This window comes from Hipposideros armiger, unplaced genomic scaffold (genome assembly GCF_001890085.2).
Source record: "Hipposideros armiger isolate ML-2016 unplaced genomic scaffold, ASM189008v1 scaffold_511, whole genome shotgun sequence".
In the NCBI taxonomy this organism is placed as follows: domain Eukaryota; kingdom Metazoa; phylum Chordata; class Mammalia; order Chiroptera; family Hipposideridae; genus Hipposideros; species Hipposideros armiger.
This window is the reverse complement of record NW_017731861.1, coordinates 1,090,652-1,115,153: the sequence shown is the minus strand read 5'-3', so window position 1 is coordinate 1,115,153 and position 24,502 is coordinate 1,090,652. Positions and strand designations below refer to the sequence as shown.

General features: G+C 41.0%; 1 protein-coding gene across 5 annotated transcripts in view; it reads left to right on the top strand.

Moving 5' to 3' along the window:
* Positions 1-24,502, top strand: part of EDC3 (enhancer of mRNA decapping 3) — a 56,219-nt gene that overhangs the window by 3,589 nt on the left and 28,128 nt on the right. The window contains exons 2-4 of one of the 5 annotated variants that reach the window (XM_019667982.1): positions 8,409-8,579; positions 13,922-14,103; positions 16,690-17,006. In XM_019667982.1, coding sequence (XP_019523527.1) covers positions 13,940-14,103; positions 16,690-17,006 — 481 coding nt within the window. In that variant the 5' untranslated portion in view covers positions 8,409-8,579; positions 13,922-13,939. Of the gene's footprint in view, positions 1-8,408; positions 8,580-12,307; positions 12,346-13,892; positions 14,104-16,689; positions 17,007-24,502 lie in introns of those variants that run through there. The other 4 variants (XM_019667980.1, XM_019667981.1, XM_019667979.1 and 1 more) reach the window with 4 other exon arrangements.

Here is a 24,502-nt window from a genome sequence, read left to right as displayed (position 1 = left end):
GCCCAGCTCCAGGTTGAGCTGTTGTTCAGCATCTTAGCTGTGGAGGGCAGTGTCACTGGCCCTCATAGGTGGGATCCGAACCGGGGCCCTCTGGCGTCCCAAGCCAGCACCCAATCATCGCGCCACTCAGCCGGACCTAAAAAGTAATTTTTTATTGGCTGTCTGAAGATATGATGGTGTTCCTTTGGCATGAGTAATTCTTTTTCCTCTTGTCATTTCAGGCATGTCTGGGGTCAGCGTGGTCTTAAGACATTTTTGCTTCAGAGTGTCCAAAACATTGGGAAATCTATGTATCTCTTACACACTTTTAAGTTGCCATATGAAATTTTTTATCATAAATTTAAATAGTTTAAACATTTAATTTTTAAAAGTTTAGGATGTAATTTCTGATATTGTAAATTTTGACTTTTTTTTTTAAAGATTTTTATTGCGGAGTTGGGGAAGGGGAACAGCCAAGTTGTTCTCCTTCAATCTTGAAGCTCGGCTTCAAGTCCAGTTGCCATCCGGCTGCCCGTCAGCAGCTCGCGGCCGCTAAGCTAAAGGTGCCGTGTTCAATCTTAGTTGCAGGTGGGTATAGCCCATCATCCCATGCGGGGAGTTGAACTCGGAAGCCTTGTTGCTAAGCGCATGCACTGTAACCACTGAGCCATCTGGCTGCCCATCAGCAGTTCAGGGCAGCTCAGCTCAAGGTGCCGTGTTCAATATTACTTGCGGGTGGGCGTAGCCCACCATCCCATGCGGGAGTTGAACTGGCAACCTTGTTGTTAGGAGCACGTGCTCTCACCAGCTGAAGCTCAGCTCGGGCAGAGCTCACTGGCCCAGGTGGGAATCGAACCTGCAGCCCTGTTGCTCAGAGCTTGCGCTCTTAACCAACTGAGCCACTCAGCCGGCCCAAATTTGACTTTTTAAAAATAAATACAAGTTATATAAATACAATAGCAATTTTGTGTTTTAAAAATATACAAATAGCCTTTATTATATTAAAAAACCCCTCTATCATGTATAAATGTGTATTACATTACTTGATTTTCACATATTAAGCCAATCTTGTGTTCCTGTAATGAACCCCATTTAGCCATGGTGTATAATACTTTTTATATGTTGCTGAATTCAATTTGATAATATTTTGTTAAGAATTTTTGTGTCTGTGTTCATGAGTGACATTGATCTGAGGTTTCCTTTTCTTAGAATGTCTTTGTCTGGCCTTAGAGTAATACAGTTGACCCTTGAATAATATGGGTTTGAACTGTTTGGGTCCACTTATACGTAGATTTATTTTCAATATACAGTCAGCTCTCTGTACCCCAAGGATTCGCATCCACATATTCAACCAACTGTGGATCAAAAACAGTATTTTTTTTTTTAAGATTTTTTTTTTTATTGGGGGGTTGGGGAGATGGGAACAGCGCTGGGGAATTGGGGGAAGGGGAACAGACAAGTTTCTGTCTTTTTTTTTGTTTCTTCAGTCTAGTTGTGGAGGACGTTGCTTCACTGGCCCAAGTTGGCACCATCATTGCACTCTTCCTGGGTGAGGCAGATCAGTCGCCGGCTTCTGGACGGCCGCTCACAGCGGCTGCTGGCTGCTCACACTGACTCCTGGCTACACACGGTAGCCCATGGCAACCCACTGCCACAGGGGCTGCAGCCTACGCCGTTGCCGGCGACTCACGGCAGCCCAGCTCCAGGTTGAGCTGTTGTTCAGCATCTTAGCTGTAGAGTGCAGTGTCACTGGCCCTCATATGTGGGATCTGTAGAGTGCAGTGTCACTGGCCCTCATATGTGGGATCCGAACCGGGGCCCTCTGGTGTCCCAAACCAGTTCTTAACCATCGCGCCACTCGGCCGGCCCTCTTTTATTTTTAAATAACAGACTCTTTACTTATTTTAAAAAATTTTTTGAGTAACAGTGTGTTTTCCCCAGGAACCATCAGCTCCAAGTTAAGTCGTTTTCAATCTAGTTGTGGAAGGCGCAGCTCAGCTCTAAGTTCAGCAGCCGTTTTCAGTCTAGTTGTGTGTGTGTGGGGGGGGGGCGGGGGGACAGGTGCAGCCCACCATCCCATGCGGGAATTGAATCGGCAACCTTCTTGTTCAGAGCAGGCGCTCTAACCAACTGAGCCATGCAGCCTCCGATAGCTCAGCAGCAGCTCAGCTCAAGTCGTTGTCTTCAATCTATTATAGTTATGGAGGGCGCAGCTTACTGGCCCATTTGGGAATAGAACCGGCAACCTTGTTGTTCAGAGCACGCGCTCTAACCAACTGAGCCACGTGGCTGCCCCCAAAAACAGTATTTTCAATTCGTCGTTGGGAATCCACGGATGGGGAGGGTCTACTGTGTGCATTGTTTAATGCTATTTTATATAAGGGACTTGAGCATCCATGGATTTTGGTATCTGCATGGGAGTGGGGGTGTCCTAGAACCAATCCCCTGTGGATACAAAGGGACAGTGTTAAGCTTCTTGGGAGTCAAAAGTTACACTCGGATTTTTTACTGTATAGGAGTTGGTGCCCCAAACTTCTGCATTGTTCAAGGGTCAACTGTACTACCCTCATAAAATGAGTTGGGAAATGTTCCTTCCTTTTATATTTTCTGAAAGAGTTTGTGTATGATTATTAATTGTTTCTTTCTATATATTTGGTAGAATTTACCAATGAAGTCCCCTGGACCTGGGCTTTTCTTTGTGGGAAGGGCTTAAGTTACTGATTCAATTACATTACTTGAAACAGGTCTACCTGCATTTTCTATTACTTCTTGAGTCAATTTTGGTAATTTGTATCATTCTGAGAAGTTGTCCATTTCATTATTTTTCCTTTTGAACTTATATCCATTTTATTTTTCCCACAGAATTTTATCCTAAAGCAACAAACTTCTGTTTGGGAGCCAGATGGTAGGCTCTGTGGGCGACTAGCCTGTCTTTACTACTCAACTCTTTCATTGTAGTGTGAAAACAGACACAGGCAACAAGCAAACAGCTGAGCATGGTTGTGTTCCCATAAAACTTCATCTGTGGTGAGCCAGATTTGGCCCAGAGGCTGTAGTTTTCTGAACCCTATCCCGAAGTAATAAATTTGATGGCTGAAAATATTTTATTGATAATCCAATTATCTAGGCAGATGGTGTTTAATATGAAATAGTAATGTGGAAATTGATTCCCTTGCTTACATATCTTGTGTACTCCTGGGGATATGTGTATTCCAGTTTGAAGATTGGAACTTCATTTCCAAGATGTTGTAAGAGGTAATTCAGGTATTTTTGTACTTTTGTTTGGGTAAGAAGGGAGGTGGCCCTCAAAGTATGATTTTTTAGGGCAATAACTCAAGTCCCCTATGTGGCCAGTATTCTTTCTGCTAAAAGGAGACATTTGAAATAAAATTTGCTATATGGTAGAAACTATAGATTATCTCATTTAATCCTCACAGTGGTTCTGTGATGTGGTATAGTCGGTATAATCCCATTTTGTAGTTGAGACAGTTGAGACTCAGGTTTGGATAATTTGCCTGGGTCACGGTGCTGGTAAGTGAAGTTGGAAGTGAACCTGAGCCTGTGATGTCTGACTTTAGAAGCTCATGCTCTTTTCACTGTGCTGCCTTTTATGGGAGATGCGGACTTATTAGTAGGATTGTACTAAATGTTTTCTTTTAAGATCTCTGCCATTCCCAAGATTTTGATTCTATAAATACCTTTCCAGGTAGACACATGGAAAAATTTCTAGTTTTTACAGAAATCTGTAACCAGCCACTTACTCTTCCACAGCTGTCGATTAGAATTGTCCTTAGCAGACCAAGGAGTTGCTCCTAGGATCTGAATGCTTTTGAGTGCTATCTGTTGTGGCAGTTGAGAATGGAAGTCAGTAGGTCTCTAATTCCAAGTTGTTTGTTTGTAGTTCATGGATCATTTTGGCAACTACCGCAGTTGTATTACATGTGGAAGACTGTTTAGGGCTACCTGACTTTGTTGTCTAAAGGCTTCTTACAAGATAAATGATACAGTGAAGTCTCATACTTCGTGGCATTTGGTAGTCTGGAAATCCTGCTAGTTCAGCTTTTGAGCAAAATAGTCCCACTTCTACTCTGTGACTTCCTAAATACTCTGCCCAGCATAAATGGGTACATTTGTGCACCACAAAGGCATTTAAAAATGTTTAATTCTTTATTCATAATAGCCTCTAAATTGGAAATAACCCAGCTGTCTCTCAGCAGTAGAATGGATAAATCCAGTGAGACACAGTTATATAATAGAATACTGCATAGCCATGAGAAAGAATGACCTATCACTACAAGGATGAATCTCACAGATGTAATATTGGGCAAAAGAAGCCAAACACTAAAAGAGAACCTTTATGATGTCATTTGTATAAAGTTCAAAAACAGGCTATGCTGATCTTTTACAATAGATATCAGAATAATGGCTACTTTCGTGGGTACATAATTGAAACTTCTGGGATGTTTGAAATATTGTGTTGATTTGGGTGTGGCTGTATGGGTGAATTAATATATAAAAATGTATTGAGCTGTACATTTAAAACATGTAGACTTGCTATATATGTTATAGCTTGATAGAAAAGCAGAAAATAAAGGGCATCAACGATTGGACCCCTGTAGCTCCCCTGTCTCTTACTTCAGCCGTAGCTCTTCCTTTGACATGAAGGGTTAGCCCTGTAATCCATGAAGCCCCTTCCTTAGTGTGTTCGTCTGGTTAGGAACCCAGATAGTGGCACTCCATGTGTTTTAGATTTATTGTTTTCAGTTAGTAAAGGATTTTCTTTATAGAACACAGGCATGCCTTGGCGATATTGCAGGTTTGGTTCCAGGCGACTTCAATAAAGTGAATATTGCAATAAAGCGAGTATTGCAATAAAGCAAGTTGTAATCTTTTTGCTGGTGGAGGGTCTTATTTGTAAATAATGCAACATCTGTGAAGCACAATAAAGTGAAGCTCTGTAAAATAAGGTATGCCTGTAAACCTATCTGATGAGTGTTGAGTAATGCATTAATGTATTTTACATAGATGGAAGTTTGTTACCTGTTGAGTGGTTACTTTTTTAGATTTTTTTCTATTAATGTAGAACTAAATAGAAAAATATATACTTGTCAACTAGCAATCTGCATTTTAAAAATATTAAAAATTCTATTCAGTTATTAATATAATTTAAACTTGAACGTAAACATCAGTGTCTTAAAGATATATGTTGAATGAAGAAGTAGAAGTCTTTTCACATCTGATTAATTTCTGGTATTTTAAAAATTCTTATAGCTTTTCATTCTGTATCTATATAAATCAGTGTCGTTAGAATTATGATGGGTAGAAATGATAGGAAAAGAAGTTCAACTTTTCGTGACATTAAGTAGACAAGTCTGATCAGGAAGGGGGAAATAAGCCTTGTTCCTTTTACTGTCATCAGTGTTTTTGGAAATTGTGTTGTATTGGAAATTTACATGATCTCTTAAATTCTTATAGATATATTGATAATTGTTGCAGCTCAGTGATGAGTGTGTGAGGGTTCATGCATTATACTGTTCTATCTACATTTGTGTATGTTTGAAATTTTCTATAATAAAATGTAAAAGAAATGAATGAGTCTGCTGATGCATTGCGTCTTTTATTTTCTGTTCTGTCAGGATTACTTTGTGATATTTGCTCAGTTAGATCACAAGAGAAATACCTGAGTTTGTCTTTAGGTTTTTGTGCTTCTGATGGGATGTACCATTTTTACCACAGGAGTGCTGTTTTGCTCCTTGATATGCTTTTTTGTTATTTTTCCTGTTTTAGACTCTATGTTTTGTGTGGATATGTTTCTGAAATTAATATTTGAAACACCTTGTAATGCTATTCTGTTTCTGTTTTTCATGGAAAACACTAAGCCAGTGTTTCATTTTGTACTTAATATTGTATGTTACTTTTGTACTCATCTGCTATTTCCTGACTTCCTTTTGTGTATAGGGCAGTGTTAGATTTCATACCTTACGTAAGATTTTGCATAGAGTATGTTTATGCTTAAAGGATATTGTATTTTTAGAACCATTTCCAAGAAGAGCCAAGACATTTAGATATAAATATTTAGATACTCTGTATTTTGAGTGAGTAACTCCTGTCAGGTTTATTATGTCTAATTCATTCATTGATTGAATAAATATTTATTGAGTTTCTTTTCCATTCTAGGCACTTATTTTTATTTTTTTTTAAATTGAGGAATTGGGGGGATGGGAACAGTGCTGGGGAATTGGGGGAAGGGGAACAGACAAGTTGCTGTCCTTTTGTTCTTCAGTCTAGTTGTGGAGGACGTTGCTTCACTGGCCCAAGCTGGCACCATCATTGCGCTCTTCCTGGGTGAGGCAGATCAGTCGCCGGCTTCTGGATGGCTGCTCACTGCGGCTGCTGGCCGCTCACACTGGCTGCTGGCCGCTCACACTGGCTGCTGGCTACACGCAGTAGCCCATGGCAACCCACTGCCACAGTGGCTGCAGCCTCCGCTGTAGCTGGCAACTCACAGCAACCCAGCTCCAGGTTGAGCTGTTGTTCAGCATCTTAGCTGTAGAGGGCAGTGTCACTGGCCCTCATATGTGGGATCCGAACCGGGGCCCTCTGGCGTCCCAAGCCAGTTCTTAACCATCGCGCCACTTGGCCAGCCCTCTAGGCACTTTTATTGACTGAACAAGACAGGCAAGGTCCCTTGTCCTCGTGGAGCCTATGTTCTAGTGGGGAGACACAGCATAAACAACTAAGATAATTCATAAGGTGATTTATTTTGAGATCAAAATAGAAGGTGAGGTTGCTGGAGAGTGATGGGGAGGAGCTACATTAGATTGGGTAGCCAGGGAAGGCCTCTCGGATGGAGACATTTTAGCTGACACCAGAAAGACAAGCTAGAACTAGCCATTCACAGAGCTGGGGAAAGAGTGTTCTGAGACTAGCTGGTGCAGAGTTCTGCGGGGAGGGAACTAGATAGATATGTTTGAGGAGCAGTTTCTCACTGTGTCCGGAGGAGGCCAGTGTGTCTGGGGAATATGGGAAGGGAGTGGTGCGAGATGAAGCTGTGAGGGTAGCAGAAGTCGGATCATGTAGGGCCTTGGTTCCATGTTAGGGAAGTTGCACTTGATTCTCTAAGTACAGTTGTTAATTAAGCAGGGTCATGACAACTGAATTACATTTTACGCTTTGCTCTGGTTGCTGTGTAGAGAAAGAATTGAGTGGGCAGGAGTGGAAGCAGAGAGACCAGGTACTGGACTCCTGCAATCATGAGACAAAGGTGGTTTGGATTAGGAGGGTAGTAGTGGAGGTGGAGAGAAATGGACATGTTTTTGAGGTGGTGACAATAGGATTTGCCGATGAATAGACTGTATGGAAAGAAGGAATCAAGGATGACTTTTTTTTTTTTTGGCTTGAGCACCTTTGATGGGTGTTGGTACCATTTACTGAGATGGGAAAGGCTTGGGAAGAAACAAATTGGGAGGTGTTGAGTGTGGGTCCGGAGAAATAATGAATTCTCTTGGACAGTTATGAAATGCCTAATAGACATTTTGGTAGGAACTTTTCTAGGTGTGAGTTTTCATCCTTTGTGGAAAACCTTTCTAGGCTTTTAATCTTACATTGGAGGAATGGCTAAATATTCTGTGGTGTTATATTGGCTACATATTCTTTTCCTCCTTTTTTTATTGAGATATAATTTGTGTATCATAAAATGCACAGATGGCAAGTGCCCTGAAATTCAGTGAGCTTGGATAGTGTACATCCTTGTAACTTGTATCAGTGAGAACAGAACATTTCCATGCACCGGAAGCCCCCGTGCCCTTTTCCAAGCCGCTCTCCAACCCTAGAGGCAATCACTTCTGACTTTCTTACTACAAAGTAGCTTTGCCCCTTGTAGAAATTGTATGAATAGACTCGTGTAAGATGTACTCATCCATGTGACTTCTTGCAGTTTTTGAGAATCCTCTGTGCTGCAGCTAAGTAGTTTGTTCCTTGTTATTGTTGAGTAGTGTTCTGTTGTATAACTAATACCATAATTTATCTTTTCTCTTTGTCTCCAGTTTTCGGCAATTGTGGGTTAGAGCTGCTATGTACTGTACATTTACGTACTAGTCCTTTTGGGAATACATGTTTTCATTTCTCTTGGGTAAATCCTAGGCATGGAATTTTGGGTCAAAGGTGTGTGTGTAATATTATAAGAAACTGCCAAACTGTTTTCCGAAGTGTTTGTATCATTTTGCATTATCAGCAATGTGAGGAGGTTCCAGTCAGTCCACATCATCATACACATTTCGTGTTACCTGTCAGCCCTTTTCATTTTAAGCCACCGTTGTGGGTGTAAAAAGGGTATCTTATGGTGTTTTTTCCCAATTTGATAGTTTTTTTTATTGTGGTAAAGTATACATAAATGTACTATTTTAAGCATTTTTAACTGTACATTTCAGGGCATTGAGTACACATTGTGCAACCATCACCACCATCTGTCTTCAGAACTTTTTCATTGTACTAAACTGAAACTACCCGCTAAGTGATAACTCCCTACTCCCTGCTCCGCCAGTCCCTGCCAACAACCATTCTACTTTCTATCTGGGAATTTGACTATCTAGGAACCTCATGTAAGTGGAATTATACTCAATTTGTCCTTTAGTGCTTGGCTTATTTCACTTAGTGTAATGCTTTCAAGGTTTATCTATGTGGTAAAATGTCAGAACTTTCTTCCTTTTTAAGATTGAATGATACTCCATTGTATGTGTATACCACATTTTATTTACCACATCCATCATGGACATTTGGGTTGTCTCGTGCTTTGATTTGCATTTACTTGATAACTAATGATGTTGAACATCTTTTCATATGTTCATTGGCCATTTAGATAACTTTTTTTTGCCCACTTTAAAATATGTGTTGTTTCCTTCTTGTTCCTGATTTGTAAGCTTTCTTTCTTTATTCTGGATATAAGGCCATTACCAGATTATTTCTATTGGGAATACTTTCTCCTTGACTATGGCTTACCTCTCTGTCTCTCTCTCATTGATTTGGGGTGATTATAGTAGAAGAAGGCAAGGACCATCTTTTTGCTGTCATAAATCCGAGTCTTGAAGTACTTTGCTGCCTGGGAGGTAGCCTCCAGGGTAGTGATTTGGGGATGGGGCAAGATTATATGGAATAGTTTCCTACATATTTTATGTATTTATTCATTTTATTTTTTTAAGATTTTATTAGGGAATTGGGGGAGGGGAATTGGGGAAGGAGAGCACAGCCAAGTTGTTGTTCTCCAATCTTTGTGGTAAAGGGCGCCAGTTGCCATCTGGCTTCCCGACGGCCCCTTGTGGCCTCTAAGCTCAAAGTGCTGTGTTCAATCTTAGTTGCTGGTGGGCGTAGCCACCATCCCATGCAGGGGTCCAACCCAGCAGCCTTGTTGTTAAGAGCGCACGCCCTATCCACGGAGCCATCCAGGCGGCAGTGCGGCAGCTCAGCTCAAGGGCCAAGTTCAGTCTTAGTTTGATTAGGGCGTAGCCCACCATCAAGCAGGCCATCTTGTTGTTAAACTAGCTGAGCCATCCTGCCACGTGTTGGCAGCTGAGCAACAGCTCAGCCCGGGCGCAGCATCACTGGCCCATGTGGGAATCGAACTGGCAGCCCTGTTGCTCAGAGCTCACGCTCTTAAGCCGACTCTTAACCAACTGAGCCACTCGGCTGGCCCTTCTTACATATTTTATTATAGTACCATTATTTTAAACTCGTGGATGGCTATCTAAACCCATCCAGAGAATAATTTGGTTTGAAAAACATTTGGTTTGAAAAAAATAGTTTTCTGTTGTGGCACATTGTATCTGGTAAAAAGGTGTACCATTTGACTGATTGAGGCTTTGTCCTAAGAAAATAATTTAAAACAAGTTCTAAATGAAGTTGATGATTGCTGTGTTGACTGTAATGATCTAAATGTCTAATAAGGAGGAAACTGTGATATGTGAATGCAATGGAATAGTATGTATAGCATGGAAAGTATGCCATTGTAATAAGCTGACTTTATGCTCTGATTACAAGTGTGTAAAATATCCAATATAATCTCTGGGTTGCCAATTCCCCATCTGTAAAATGGGATAGTATTGTCATGAGGATGGAAGGAAAGAATGCCCCAAAAGTTTTTGCTTGTGCCTGAAACACAGGAAGTGTGTAATAAATGCCAGCTGCCCCTCGTCTTACACAGTATGATGGCGTGTGTGTAACAGCTGTGAGATTGTATGTGTTCCATTTACCTCTTACTAACGGTGATTCCTCCCCTTTCTGTAACCTATCGTATTAAACCATCACCAAAGTCAAACCACCACCTATGTAGGCCTTGACTCCATCACCATTTTTTAGTCTCCATAGATCGTGCCTGTTCCAGCTTTCCATCATCTCGGATGGACTGCTCTGGTTGCCTGCCAGCTGCTCTCACTGTGTCTTTTTTGCACCTCTCCCAAGATGCGTTCTGTAATGGTGACTCCTAATGAGCACAACTTTGTAATTTTGACAAACTCTAATTCACCAGACTTTTTTTCTTATTTGTTTTGTATGAGAAATCTTTACTCCAAGGTCACTGAGATACTCTAGGTTTTGTTTTCCTGGTAGCTTTAGTTTTTAGCTTTTATGTTTATATAGTTTATTTCAAATTAATTTTTTGTATCTGGTGTGGGCTAGGGATAGAAGGTTATTTTTTCTCATATCTATCTAGTTGTTCTAGCACCGTTTATTGAAAAGCACTTTGACTTCTCTATTGATTTATCTTGGTACATCAATCAGAAGCCAGTTGACTGTGTGTGGGCGTCTAGCTCTGGATTTCATTCTATTCCATTGACCTATCGGTCTGTCCGAGCACCAATACCACACTGATTTCTGTGCTTTGTAGTAAATCTTGACATAAGGTAGTGTAAAGCATCCAACTTTACTTTTTCATAATTGTTTGAGCTTTTCTATTTTGCATTTTCGTATACATTTGAGAACCCGTTTTTCAGTTTCCCCAAAAAGGCCAGCTGGGAATTTTATTGATATCTGTATTTGATCCATAGTTCAATTTGGGGGAAAATTGACAACATTAAGCTCTTCAGTCCATAAATGTGGTACATCTTCCCTTTTATTTAGGAATATTAAGAAGTTTTCTCAGCAGTCTTTCTAGTTTTCATTGTAGAAATCCTGCACATTTTTCATTAGATTTATTCCTAAGTATTTTATGTTTTTTAATACTTATAAATGGTATTTTAGATTTTCATTTTTAGTTGTTGCTATTGAATAGAATACAGTTGTCTATTTTATGTTGTGCATGTATCCTGTGACTTGGCTAAATTCACTTATTAGTGCTAGTAGGATTTCTTTTTTTTTTTTTTTGGACATTCCATAGGGTTTTCTACATACACAGTCAATCATATCGTTTACAAATACAGTTTTCCTTCTTCCTTTCCAATATTCATGCTTTTTAGTTCTTGTTTTATTGTGCTGGCTGGGACCTACAACATTGTGTTGAATAGGAATGGTGAGAGTGGGCATCCTCATCTGGTCTCAGTCTTAGGGGGAAAGGATTCATTATTTAACCATTAATATGACATTAGCTATAATTGTTTTGTAGACGCTACCCTCCCTCTTTTTTTATAATGAATGGATATTGAATTTGGTCAGGTTATCTTTCTGCATTTATTGGTGTGTGATCATACATGATTTCCTCATTTATTTTGTTAACACGGTAGAAGACATTGATTTTTTAAATTAAACTTTTTATTTGAGATAATTGTAGATTCATATGCACTTGTAAGAAATTCCATACACCCTGCCTGGTTTTCCCCGTTGGTAGCATCTTGCAAAACTATAGCACTGTCACTGCCAGGATACTGACATTGTAAGGCCAAGGTGCAGAGCATTTTCATTACCACAGGCGTCCCTTCTGTTGCCCTTTTATAGCCATACCTGTTTCCCTCTTGCCACCACCCCTGGGAACTACTTCTTGTCCATTTCTGTACTTTGTCATTTCAAGAGTGTTACACAGATGGAATCATATAGAACGTAACCTTTTGAGGTTGGCTCTTTTCACTTTTTCTCCATAGTATATGGATGTACCACAGTTTGTTTAACCATTTACCCATTGAAGATCTGGGTTGTTGTCAGGTTGGGGATATTAGGAGTAAACCTTTTTTTTTTTTTTTAAGATTTGTATTGGGGAACTGGGGAAGGGGAACAGACAAGCTGTTGTCGTTTTGTTCTTCAGTCTAGTTGTGGAGGACGTTGCTTCACTGGCCCAAGTTGGCACCATCATTGCGTTCTTCCTGGGCGAGGCACATCAGTCACCAGCTTCTGGACAGCCGCTCACTGAGGCTGCTGGCCGCTCACGCTGGCTGCTGGCTACACATGGTAGGCAACCCACTGCAGCAGGGGCTGCAGCCCACGCCGTCGCTGGTGACTCACGGCAGCCCAGCTCCAGGTTGAGCTGTTGTTCAGCATCTTAGCTGTAGAGGGCAGTGTCACTGGCCCTCATATGTGGGATCCAAACCGGGCCCTCTGGCATCCCAAGCCAGCTCTTAACCATCGCGCCACTCGGCCGGCCCTTCACAGAATCATTTAAAGTTATAATTTTCCCTTTAAGCACTGTTTTAAGTGCATCCCACAAATGTTGTATTTTCCTTATCACTGAGTTTGAACATTTTCTTTTTTTCTGTTTTTTAAAGATTTTATTGGGGAATTGAGGGAGGGGAACAGCACTGGGGAATCGGGGGAAGGGGAACAGACAAGTTGCTGTCCTTTTGTTCTTCAGTCTAGTTGTGGAGGATGTCGCTTCACTGGCCCATGTTGGTATTATCATTGTGCTCCTCCCAGATGAGGCAGATCGGTTGCCGGCCACCAGATGGCCGCTCACGGCGGCTCTTGGCAGCTCACACTGGCTGCCGGCCACTCACGTTGGTTGCTGCCCACACACGGTAGCTTATGGCAGCCCACTGCAGCAGGGGCTACAGCTTCTGCCATCTCCGGTGACTCATGGCAGCCCAGCTCCAGGTCGAGCTGTTGTTCACCATCTTAGATGTAGAGAGCAGAGTCACTGGCCCTCATGCGGGATCCGAACCGGGGCCCTGCTGCCGGGGCCCAGCTCCAGGTCGAGCTGTTGTTCACCATCTTAGATGTAGAGGGCAGAGTCACTGGCCCTCATGTGGGATCCGAACCGGAGCCCAGCCAGCTCTTAACCAACAGGTCACTCAGCCGGCCCCGAGTTTGAACATTTTCTGACTTCCCTTTTGATTTCTTCCTTGACCCACAGAATTTTTAGAAATGTCTTGTTTAATTTCCAAATACTGTATTTGGGAATATTTGAGACATCTTATTATCATTGAATTCTGTTGTGGGTAAAGAATATATTCTGTCTGATTTCAGTCCTTTGAAACGATAGCAGTTTAAGGCCCAGCACATGTTGGTGAACATTCCATGTGGACTGGAAAAGAAGAAACAAGTATACTCTGTAGTTATTAGGTGTAGTGTTCTCGAATGCCTTCAGTCAGCTTTTCAAAAAATTTTTGTCCAGCATTTATCATGATCAGCAGGAGGGTTAGTCTGATAGAAGCTACACTGACCTTACCAATATTATTTTTTATATATCATTTTTTATATAAACATTCGGATGGCAAATATATTAAAATAGGTTATAAACAGATTTTGGTTTGTGTGATTTGATGTCTGGGTAAATATTATCTTTATATCCAGTACATGTGCTTTAAAGCAATTGTAAGATCTATATATATATTAAATAATATTGCTTTTTCATTAATAAGCATACTCCTGAAAACGTTTTATTTTTTGTTTTATTACATTAATTAAGGATGTGACAGAATGTGTATTATTAAACAACACCTGGTACAGAGCCTGACATAATTCTTCATTGAATTTAATTAAAGATTTGTCTGTTTCTCAAGGTACACCGCCTGCTTTCCTCTCTCCACAGTGGCCTCACACCTGAAACATGGCTACGGATTGGCTGGGCAGCATTGTGTCCATCAATTGTGGGGATAGCTTGGGTGTCTACCAGGGCAGAGTGTCAGCAGTGGACCAGGTCAGCCAGACCATTTCTCTCATCCGGCCTTTCCACAATGGAGTGAAGTGCCTTGTGCCAGAAGTCACCTTCAGGTGAGTGTCCTGACTGATTCTTCCAAATCTGAGCTGGTGATCTGTGGAGCTTGAACCTAGGCTAAGTTGCCAGCATCCTCTTGCATGGGGCTGCTTGTGAGTAGAGTCTTGTCAGAGGTGAGATTCTGCAGTCTTAGATCTTATAGTCCAGCTGCTGTTTGAGCAGAGACTTTGGGTGGTAAACAGCTTTCAGCTAATGATTCAGGGTTTGTGAAACGTTTTTCTTTTCTCTATCAAGCACGCATTATATTTATTAAATAGGTCAAATTCAGAATAACTTTTCCATTTTCTTTTATGGTTTCAGATTTTCTTTCTCATTTTTGAATCACTTGTGCTTTCTAAATCTACGGTCTTACTGATTTTCCCCCTGCATAAATGTATCTCTTTTTGTAGATTTGTATTATAATTCTCATTCTCTAGATTTGTATTATAATTTATCTCCAGAAGCACACTGTAGCCAGTAGCTAAAGTCCTTTGTTACAGGAATGTATTTTTCTTAGTATTTGCCATCGTGTGTCAAGTTTTGTTGTTATCTTCACATCCCTCTTTTCACCAGTTTGACAGACTTATGTTAAAAAAAAGAAGAAAAAAAAAGACTGTCGGGCAAGAGCTTCCTTGCCTTTCTGAATAATACACACAGGTAACCTTTTCTGTAGGTGTAGCCATTGTTATTTCTTACCTCCTCTGAAGTTTCAAAAGAAGAAACACCCTTTGTGTGCAGGGCTCACCTTATCATATATACTTTATATGCTGTTCTTATCTGTCTTCGAGACCCTGCATGTTTTTTGTGTCTTCAGTTTCAACATGTATGCTGCCTCATTCCTCTCTGCATTCTAACATTCCCAGGCCTCCCTTAGTACAAACACCCAACCCCAACCCCCGCCCGCCCCCACACACAACTTGCATTTGCAACTGTCATTCCCTCTTTACTCCCACCGTTCTTTTCAGAGTAAAATTGGCGGCCTTTGTTCCCTTTGTGGTCTCATTCTCTAGTTCCTCCTTACCCCACCATTATCTGTTTTTTCTAACTACCATCTTGCTGAACTAGCTCTTACCAAGGTTACCGATGACCTAATTGCCACATTTAGTGGCAGTGTCTCAGTTATAATCTTACTCAGACACTTCCCAACTGTTGGAGTGCCCTCTTCTTTTAGTTTCTCTGTCACCCCTTTGGTTTTTTTCCCATGTATTCCTTCATTTCTATATCTCTTTTTTCCAGGTTCCTTTTTTTCTACTCACTTCTTAAGATGGGTGTACTCAACTTTCTATCTTTGACTCTTCTCTCTTTATATACACTCTAGACAATCTCACGTGTACCTTCTTATAATTAATGAGACCCCAAATCTTTTTTTAGTAGTAATAATAAGCATCTATTGAATTCTTGCCAAATACTAGACTTAACGATTTGCATATATCATATCATTTATCCCCATGAGAATATTTATAAACTGGCCATTGCTACTACTGGTAACTTCTCTGCCTGTACCAAATCTTTAATTTAGACCCATTTTATGAGCTCCAGACACTTTATTTGAATTGTCTACTGGTCATTTCCAGTTGGGTATCTGACAAAATATTTTAAATTTAAGATTTTGAAAGCTAACCTCATGATATGTTACCTGCAGATTTCTTTTTCCAAAGATCTCCCATTAATAGGTGTCAATGACACCTTTCACCCAAGTTAGAAACTTAAGAATCAGAATAAATTCTTCTTTCTCTTCGACTCTCTAGTCACCAGATCCTGTGGATTCTAAATATCTCTTGGTTCCACCACCCCTTCTCCCTTTGCATCAACACTTGCCTGTTCATCCCCTCTTCTTGCCTGGTCTCCTTTGGTGCTTCTGCCTCTGATTTCTCCACCTTCCCTTTAGCCACCAGGAAAGTCCCCTGTGATTATGATGTGGGCCCCGATTTCATCCTGATTGATGGCCTTACACAAACATCCTTTCCGTTAGTGGCACCATAATGTTTGCAGCTCTTCAAATGGGCCACATTTTCGCAGTCTGCGCCTGGGCCTCAGATGCTCTCCTGCTCCGCCAGCTCTTCTTTTCCCCTCCCCCCAGACTTAGAGCTCATGTTTCGTTCATCTCTGCCAAACTCCTTCTGTGTTTCCTATGGGGTTCTCTAGCCTCCTCTGCACACCTCTGTCACAGTACTCACCACTTCCGATTGCCTCCTCGTCTTTTCTGCTGACCACACCAAGTTCTTTGTGGGCATGTGTTGCTTTTCGTTTCTTTATACCCTGTTCCTAGCTCTGGGCTTATCACACAGTAAGTACTCTCTCGGTGCCTACCCAATGAATGAGAAGCGAGTGAATAAGTGAAAAACCCACTATGCATTCTGGGACTCTATGGTGCTAATGATAGTTGGTCATTAACAGCAGGGCTCTTTAAAGGCTGGTGCTGTGTCAGTTGAATGTTGGTGGCTGAGCCTCTCTTTAAGCGCTCTACCACCTTTCCTAGTTTTTGCCTTTGATACTCATAGAAATGCAGCCCTGCAAAGGTGTTGCCGGTTACTGTTGATTCCAGTTTCATTACTGTTGCCACTATTATAGTTTTGAGACTTGGATTCTTTTGTGTATTTCAGGGCAGGTGACATTACGGAATTAAAAATTCTGGAGATCCCAGGTCCTGGAGAAAACCAGCATTTTGGAGACCTTCATCAGACAGAATTAGGACCCTCTGGTGTTGGGTACCAAGTGGGTATCAATCAGAATGGCATGGGCAGGTTGGTCAGGAAGCCAGCCTCCTCCAGCAGTGCCCCTCAGAGCATCCCTAAGAGGATAGATGTGAAGAGCCAAGAGGCTGCAATCTCCCCCCAGCAGCAGTGCTCCAAGAGCTATGTGGACAGGCACGTGGAGCCCCTGAGCCAGTCCAAAAGTTTCCGTCGTCGGCACAACTCTTGTAAGTTGGAGCAAGTTGATATTCCTCCTTAACCTGATGTTTGAGGGCTGTAAGTTGTTATCCTCTGCTGTTCTATAAACAAGTCCTTTGTTACCCAAATACAAAAGGATGCTGGTAGAGCTTCACAAAAATACAGTGTGGTTGTCTTATTCCAGGGCTACTTCCTCAAGATACTAAGGGAAAGGAAATAAGCTGTTAGAGACCCATACCAGTTCCCTCCCTCTCCCACCATTACCCTTTCTGCAAGAAAAGTCAGTGATCTGCCAAGAGTTCACATAGACAAAAGTGATGATGTTTTTAATCTGGTAACTAATGACCGTAGTCATGTCTGAGTTGAACCTGCACTTGAGCTGTTCCAGGAGATTCTTTTTTTTTTCTTAAAGATTTTCTGGGGAATTGGGGGAAGGGGGACAGACAAGTTGCTGTCGTTTTGTTCTTCAGTCTAGTTGTGGAGGATGTTGCTTCACTGGCCCAAGTTGGCACCATCATTGCGCTCTTCCCGGGTGAGGCAGATCAGTTGCCGGCTTCTGGACAGCGGCTCACTGCGGCTGCTGGCCGCTCACGCTGGCTGCTGGCTACACACGGTAGCCCATGGCAACCCACTACCACAGGGACTGCAGCCCACGCCGTCGCCGGCGACTCACAGCAGCCCAGCTCCAGATTGAGCCGTTGTTCAGCATCTTAGCTGTAGAGGGCAGTGTCACTGGCCCTCATATGTGGGATCCGAACCGGGGCCCTCTGGCATCCCAAGCGAGTTCTTAACCATCGCGCCACTCGGCCGGCTCCAGGAGATTCTTGAATAACTTTTCTTGTGATTTGGCCCCCACCCTCAGTTAGAAGAGAGAAAGGGACATGTCTGTGATCTCACAGTTTCTGACAGACTGACAAGGGTAAATGTGCTGTACTCACTTTCACTACTGGTACGTCCAGGAGAGCAAGCCCTGGAGTGTGTGTTGATGTCCAGTTTTCTTTGGTACTAGCAAATTATTGAATGCCGTTTGCTTATGATAGACCCATAGTTAATTAACTAGAATTTGGTAGACTCTTTAACATCTTCACTAAAATAATGCTATGATCGTGAATTATAACAGATTTACAAGAACCTATGTGGCCCCTGTGTCAGGGGCCAATGTTTAGGTTTTGAAAATACCTGATTCTGTGAATAAACTTGGAATTTTGAAAATTAAAAAAATGTATTTCAAGGCACTTTCCTTCCATGCCTCTTAAGTAACTATCTGAATTGACAATGATTGAAAACCTTAGACTTAAATTGAATTGTTACTTCTGTATCCTTTTAAAAACTGTAGACTGCTTGGATAGAAAATGATTTTTTTCCATTTAGACTTTAACTTTCTCTACTTTGCTTTATTATTGCTTAAAAAACACGCACACACAAAACACAAAAAAAATATTGACTTGTTTATTAAAAGTTCAAATATTCAAGCAGGTTATAATCTCATGCACTTGGAGATAATCTTTGTTAACAATTTATATATTACTTTTCTACATATTTTCTCCCTGTTATTAACATTTTACATTAATATGGTACATTTGTTAAAATTAATGAACTAGTGTTGATACATTATTGTTGACTAAAGTCTATATTTTATTCAGATTGCCTTGGCTTTTACCTAATGCCCTGTCACAGGCTCCCTTCCAGCACACCACATTACATTTAGTGGTCATGTCTCCTCTTGGCTCTGATGGTTTCTCAGACTTCCGTTGTTTTTGATGACCTAGACCAGGGGTCGGCAAACTGTGACTTGCGAGCCACATGTGGCTCTTGGGGTACGTACATGTGGCTCTGAAGTAAAATTGAAAATGAAAATAAAACTATCATAGTTTCATTTACAAATTTTTAAAAGATTTTTAAATTTTCCTTATTTGTGAAAATATATTTATGGCTCTCGAATAATTTTTAAATTGTTGTGAGGGACAGGATTGCCCCTTCCATCTCAAAAATTTGTCGACCCCTTACCTAGGCCGTTTTGATGAGTACTGGTCATGTATTTTGTAGAATACCCCTTAATTGGTATTTGATGTTTTTCTCATGATTAGATTGGTGTTATGTATTTTAGGGAGGAAGATATAAAGTGTAATTTTCATAACCATATCCAGGGTGTCTGCTGTCACCAAGGTTTATGACTTTTGATGTTGACCTTAATTGCCTGGCTTAGGTGTATGTGTCACATTTCTTCTATAAAGTTACTCTTTTTTTATACTGTTCTCTTTGGAAGGAAGTCCCTCTGTGCAGCCCACGCCTAGGGAGTGGGGGTTACACAGAGAGAGCATCTACATAAATTATCTGGATTTTTTCTGCACCAGAGATTCTCCCCCAGGTAGTTATTTATTCAATCATGTATTTTTATCAGTTTGGACTCGGAAGTACTGACTTTATACTTAGGGTGAAATTCAGTACTGCTTTCTTTCAGTGCCCTTTGGTTTAGCTTTGGCCACTGGAAGCTCTTTCAGTTGGCTGTTGTGTCCTTTTCACGTGCCCCATTGCCTGCATTTTGACATGCACTCGTTGTGGTTGGTTTTTTCCCCCAGTACTTCTTTACTTTCTGGCACTACAAGATGCTCCAGGCTTATCCTCTGTGTTTCCTGCCCCAACCCTAGAATCGGCCATGTCTCTAAAGAGCCCTGTTTCCTTTTACTGGAGAATGGTCTGGGCGCTAGATGTGCTCACTGCTGCTGCATGGTGTTGCTTTTCAGCTGGCAGAACAGGGAAATACGTGTGTACTTAACCAGTATATATGCATATACCCATAAGTACTTCTGTATGTAATCTTCTGTACTATATGCAGCTAAACAGGAGTTTATACTAATGTCTCCAATTTAATCTATTACCACGTGGATCATTCTAGCCTTCTTTTCTTATCTGTAACCTCTCACTCCAACAGTCAGAAGCCTGTCTCCCAACATCTGCCATCCATTGACTTAAATATTTCAATTCCAGTATACCTATGTAACAGCATCAGAATTACTAGACCATACCCCCACCCCTTCATGACCTGTTTCATACGGTTGTAGCAAATTCTGTCACACTGTGCATTTTATCCTCCAACTTCCTCAGTGATTTTTTTTTTAATTTGCATACATTAAAGCTCACTCTGTGCTTCTAAAGTCCTGTGGATTTTAACAAATACAGTGTCTTGTATCCATCATTACAGCATCATACAGACTCCTCTGTGTAACCTGCTCAGTCCTTCCCCTTTTCCAAGACCTCTACTTCCTGCCCCAGCAACCACTGACCTTTTTACCATCTGTAGTTTTGCCTTTTCCAGAATATCACAATTAAAATCACACAGTATGTAGCCTTTTCAGACTGTCTCCTTTCACTTAACAATTTAAGATTCATCCATGCTTTTTTGTGGCTTGATAGCTCATTTCCTTTTATTGCTGAATAATATTGCCTTGTATAGATGTTCGTTTATCCATTGAAGGGTATCCATGGTAGCACTCACCAGCTTTTGGTGATTATGACTAAAGTCGCTATAAACATTGATGTGTAGGTTTTCTGTGGACATAGTTTTCAGATCAGTTGCATAAATACCTAGGAGCAGGATTGCTCGGTGTTAGGGTAAGACTATCAGTTTTTTTTCTGTTCATTTTTCTGTTATTAACAGTTACAGCAACTCTTGAAAGAGTGCAGTTAACTTCAAAACAAGTAATGTATCTGACCTTAACAAGTCACTCTGGTAGATTAAGAAGTGCAGTCCCTCTCAGAAGTGCCCCCTGGTTGATGTTGCCTCTGCTTTTGCTGTTTGGTCTGTTCTCTTTTCCTAAATTGTTAACTGCACGTAAATAAGATAAAGAGATCATGGGCAGAATAATGTTATTCTCTTTCAGAGAACTACTTTGGAATCTGGATTAGTGTGGGAAATATCTGTGGCCTAGGAATTGTGGTGATCATGAAATGTGACTCAGAATTGGTTAGTGATGGAAGGTAGAGGTACATCTATTTATCTTTCATAGAGCCCTGTAAAATGAGTAGAACGGTCTGCCAAAGATTGACACATGTAGCATTTCTGTAGCATTTTAAGGATTCTGAGGCAATACTGGGTTGTCGGAAAAGTCATGACACATTTTTGCAACAAAAAACATAGAAAAAATACATCATGACTTTTCTGACAACCCAGTAGATTGTTTTTTTTCCCACCACAGTTGTAATGTAGGTTATCAGTGTTTTTCTCATCGATAAAGGAAGAAATGGAGATTAAGTATTTTTCTCATTAGAAATCTATGAATAGAATTTCCTCTGGTATATAAGTACATTGGTGTTGAGACTAATAGATTGAAAAAGCTATAGGAATATAATCTCTCTTCAGTTCTGGCTTTTAAGTGTTTTTTCAAGGTTAGTAATGAATTGTTGAGCAATTTGTTGGTTCTAGTTACCTAATCCAACATTGATGAGAGATTTAGCACAGATTTTATCTCTTCCTTTAGGTGTGTGGGGGGAGCAGTTATAAAGGATAGTCTGTTTGACCTTGGTCATTGAACTGACCACTCAGGATATTTTCAAGTCGATGAATGGAACGCCAGTCTTAGGGAGCAGAGGAGAACCACTTGAGGTCTGCTAAGGATACAGGTTTGTGTATGGTCGTTCGGGGGTGACAGTGAGCCCATCACCTGAGGGCAGAAAGTTATTTTTCCCCAAGTTTTCATGGTCCTATGAGGTCCTACTGTGACTTCTTAACCTTCTTGGATGTGCTTTTTTTCCACCAGACTTGAAAATCCTGGTACTGCTGCCAGAGCCCAAGAAGTTGACTGATTACCAGGGCCTAGACTTTGGGAGTTGAAAAGAAGGTCCTAGATGTTTTCAGGCACCTCCTCACGAAGTCCGTTGAGTCTGACACTAAAGCATTTGCAGTGTGACCTTCAGGTGCCCTTCAGTGTGCTAAGTGCAGGACAGAGTTTTCCTTTACAGTGTGTGTGACAAAAACCAATAAATAAGTGGCACTGAGGGTTATACAACAATGGGTTTGTTATAAGTTGTCCTGGCTAAGGGGCCTCCGTGCCAAACGCTGGCAGCAAAATGGCGCAGGAAGACGGCCAGCCTCAAGTCTTAACACGCACTTGGCCCTTGTAATTGAAAAGTATAGAAATCTGGGAAGCGCTGTTTATGTTTTCCAAGTGAAGTGCTTTTCTCTCCCAGTGGCCAGAGGCCAGTTAATACAGAGCAAAGCTCTTTGGACTGAGTAAGCCAAGTATTGAGACAGCTTATTCATCTAGGGTTTCCCAATGTTTGTATTAAAGCATGAGGAAAGGGAAGAATAAGAGACAACTGGTCATGTTAGGCTGCCTTTGTTTATTTTATTTTATCTTTCCTGCTGACCTCTGATGTCAGTATTTTCTCCTGGAAATTTTGTTTTCACTCTCTGCTTTTCTGACAGTATTTGGAACATAGCTGGTCCTTAGGGTGTATTTGTCAAATGAGTGAATGGAAGATGTATTCAGAGGGAGCATGAGAAAATACCTGATAATCTTCTAAAGACAGCCCTGGGTGTGGTTGCAAGTTATGTTTGTGGAGTCCTGTGGCTGAGCCACAAATGGTTTCTCATTTTGCATTTTCACCCTGTCTTCTCCTCCCACTGATTAATTGCTTGTCTTCTTCTGTCATTGTGATAGGTCCAGAATAGCTCATTATCAGTCCATAGTAGACATGGACCGAATTCCTTTCCTCTGAAGCCCTTCCCTTGTTATACTCCTTGTGTTATCGTTGACAGCTTCATCTTCCTGTCCTTTTCAGTCACGCTACACACAGCTGGCATAGTTTTTGATGCCTCCCTTTTTTTCTCATAGTTAGCCTCAACTTGCCTTTTCTTTATAATCTTTTAGACTTTGAATTAACTTGTTTTTTTGTTTTGATGTGGCTGTTTTTATTTCTTAATTCAGTACAAATTTGTATACTTGGGGTGGACTAGCCATAGTATTGGGTGACAGGTCTGAATGACGTGGTTCTGCCCACTGTTGGCCTCCATGCTCCTTGGAAAGTTAGTGTAAGAACTACAGGACAAAGCAGGTGGTATAGGCTTAGTGCTAGAGGATTGATACACACTGCTACAGGTGGTCAGATGGGAGGGATTTTTCAGCTGGAGTAATCAAAGACAGCATGTTTGGGCCAAATCTGTAATAATAAAAATGAGAAATAGGGCCAGCCAAGTGGTGCGATGGTTAAGAACTGGTTTGGGACACCAGAGTGCCCTGGTTCGGATCCCGCATATGAGGGCCAGTGACACTGCCCTCTACAGCTAAGATGCTGAACAGCAGCTCAACCTGGAGCTAGGCTGCCATGAGTCGCCGGTGACGGCATAGGCTGAAAAAAAAAAAAAAGGAGAAATAGCTTAAAAGTACATCAGTAGGTATGGTGTTTATTTACATCAATATGGTATCTATATGCAGCCATAAAAAATATCTGGAGAAATCTTTTATGAAACAGGAAGATGCTCCTAAGCAAGAAAGCAAGATACAAAATTTCATAAGATGGATGCATATTTTTGACTAAAAGGAAATATGTCAAAATGTTAAGTCAGTATCTGTAATTTTCTACATATTTTATGCATTATCCACTATGAACATTTATTAACAAAAAGCTATTTTTAAAGAAGGAATACTTGTTTCCTGTTGCTTTTGAGTTCAGTTTTTTTTAACTATTGTGCTGTGTTGAATAGGCTTTTAGCTTTTTCCTTATATGCTCATTTTCTAGACATGATCCTCACTGCTATTGGGTTGTCAGAAAAGTCTTGATGTATTTCGTCTTTGTTTTTCAAAGGTCATTTATTTATGTAAGGAACAAAGATCAATCAATGATATATTGCCCATTTTGTTCGATAACCTTTTGCCATCTTTCAGTGAGCTTCATAATTCCTCGTTCATAGAAGGACCTGTCTTTATTTGCAAAAAACTGAACAAGGTGCTGATTTACAGCCTCATCTGAATTGAATGTTATACCATGCAAGGAATTTTGAAGAGAGCGAAACAAGTGGAAGTCTGATGAGTCAGGCGAGTATGGTGGGTGTGGCAACACATCCCATCCAAACTCCAATAATTTTTGACAGGTGATCAGACTTGTGTGTGGTCTCGTGTTGTTGTGATGGAACACAACTCCTTTACAGTTAACAAGCTCTGGACATTTTTGGATGATGGATTCGTTCAAACTGTCCAACTGCCAACAGTAGACATTCGAATTGATTGTTTGGTTCCTTGGTAGGAGCTCGAAAAACATGACACCTTTAAAATCCCACCCCACTGAGAGAATAACCTTCCTCTGATGAATGTCTGTTTTTGATGTCGTTTGGGGTGAATCATCATGTCAAGACCAAGACCGTTTGTGCATCACATTGTTGTAAACAATCCACTTCTCATCACCAGTTATCAGTCACTTCAAAAAAGGATCGTTTTCCTCACATTTAGTGAACATATTGCAGATGTTTATACGTGCTATCAAATGAACTTTTTTTTGAGTTCATGCGGAACCCAAATATCAAGCTTGC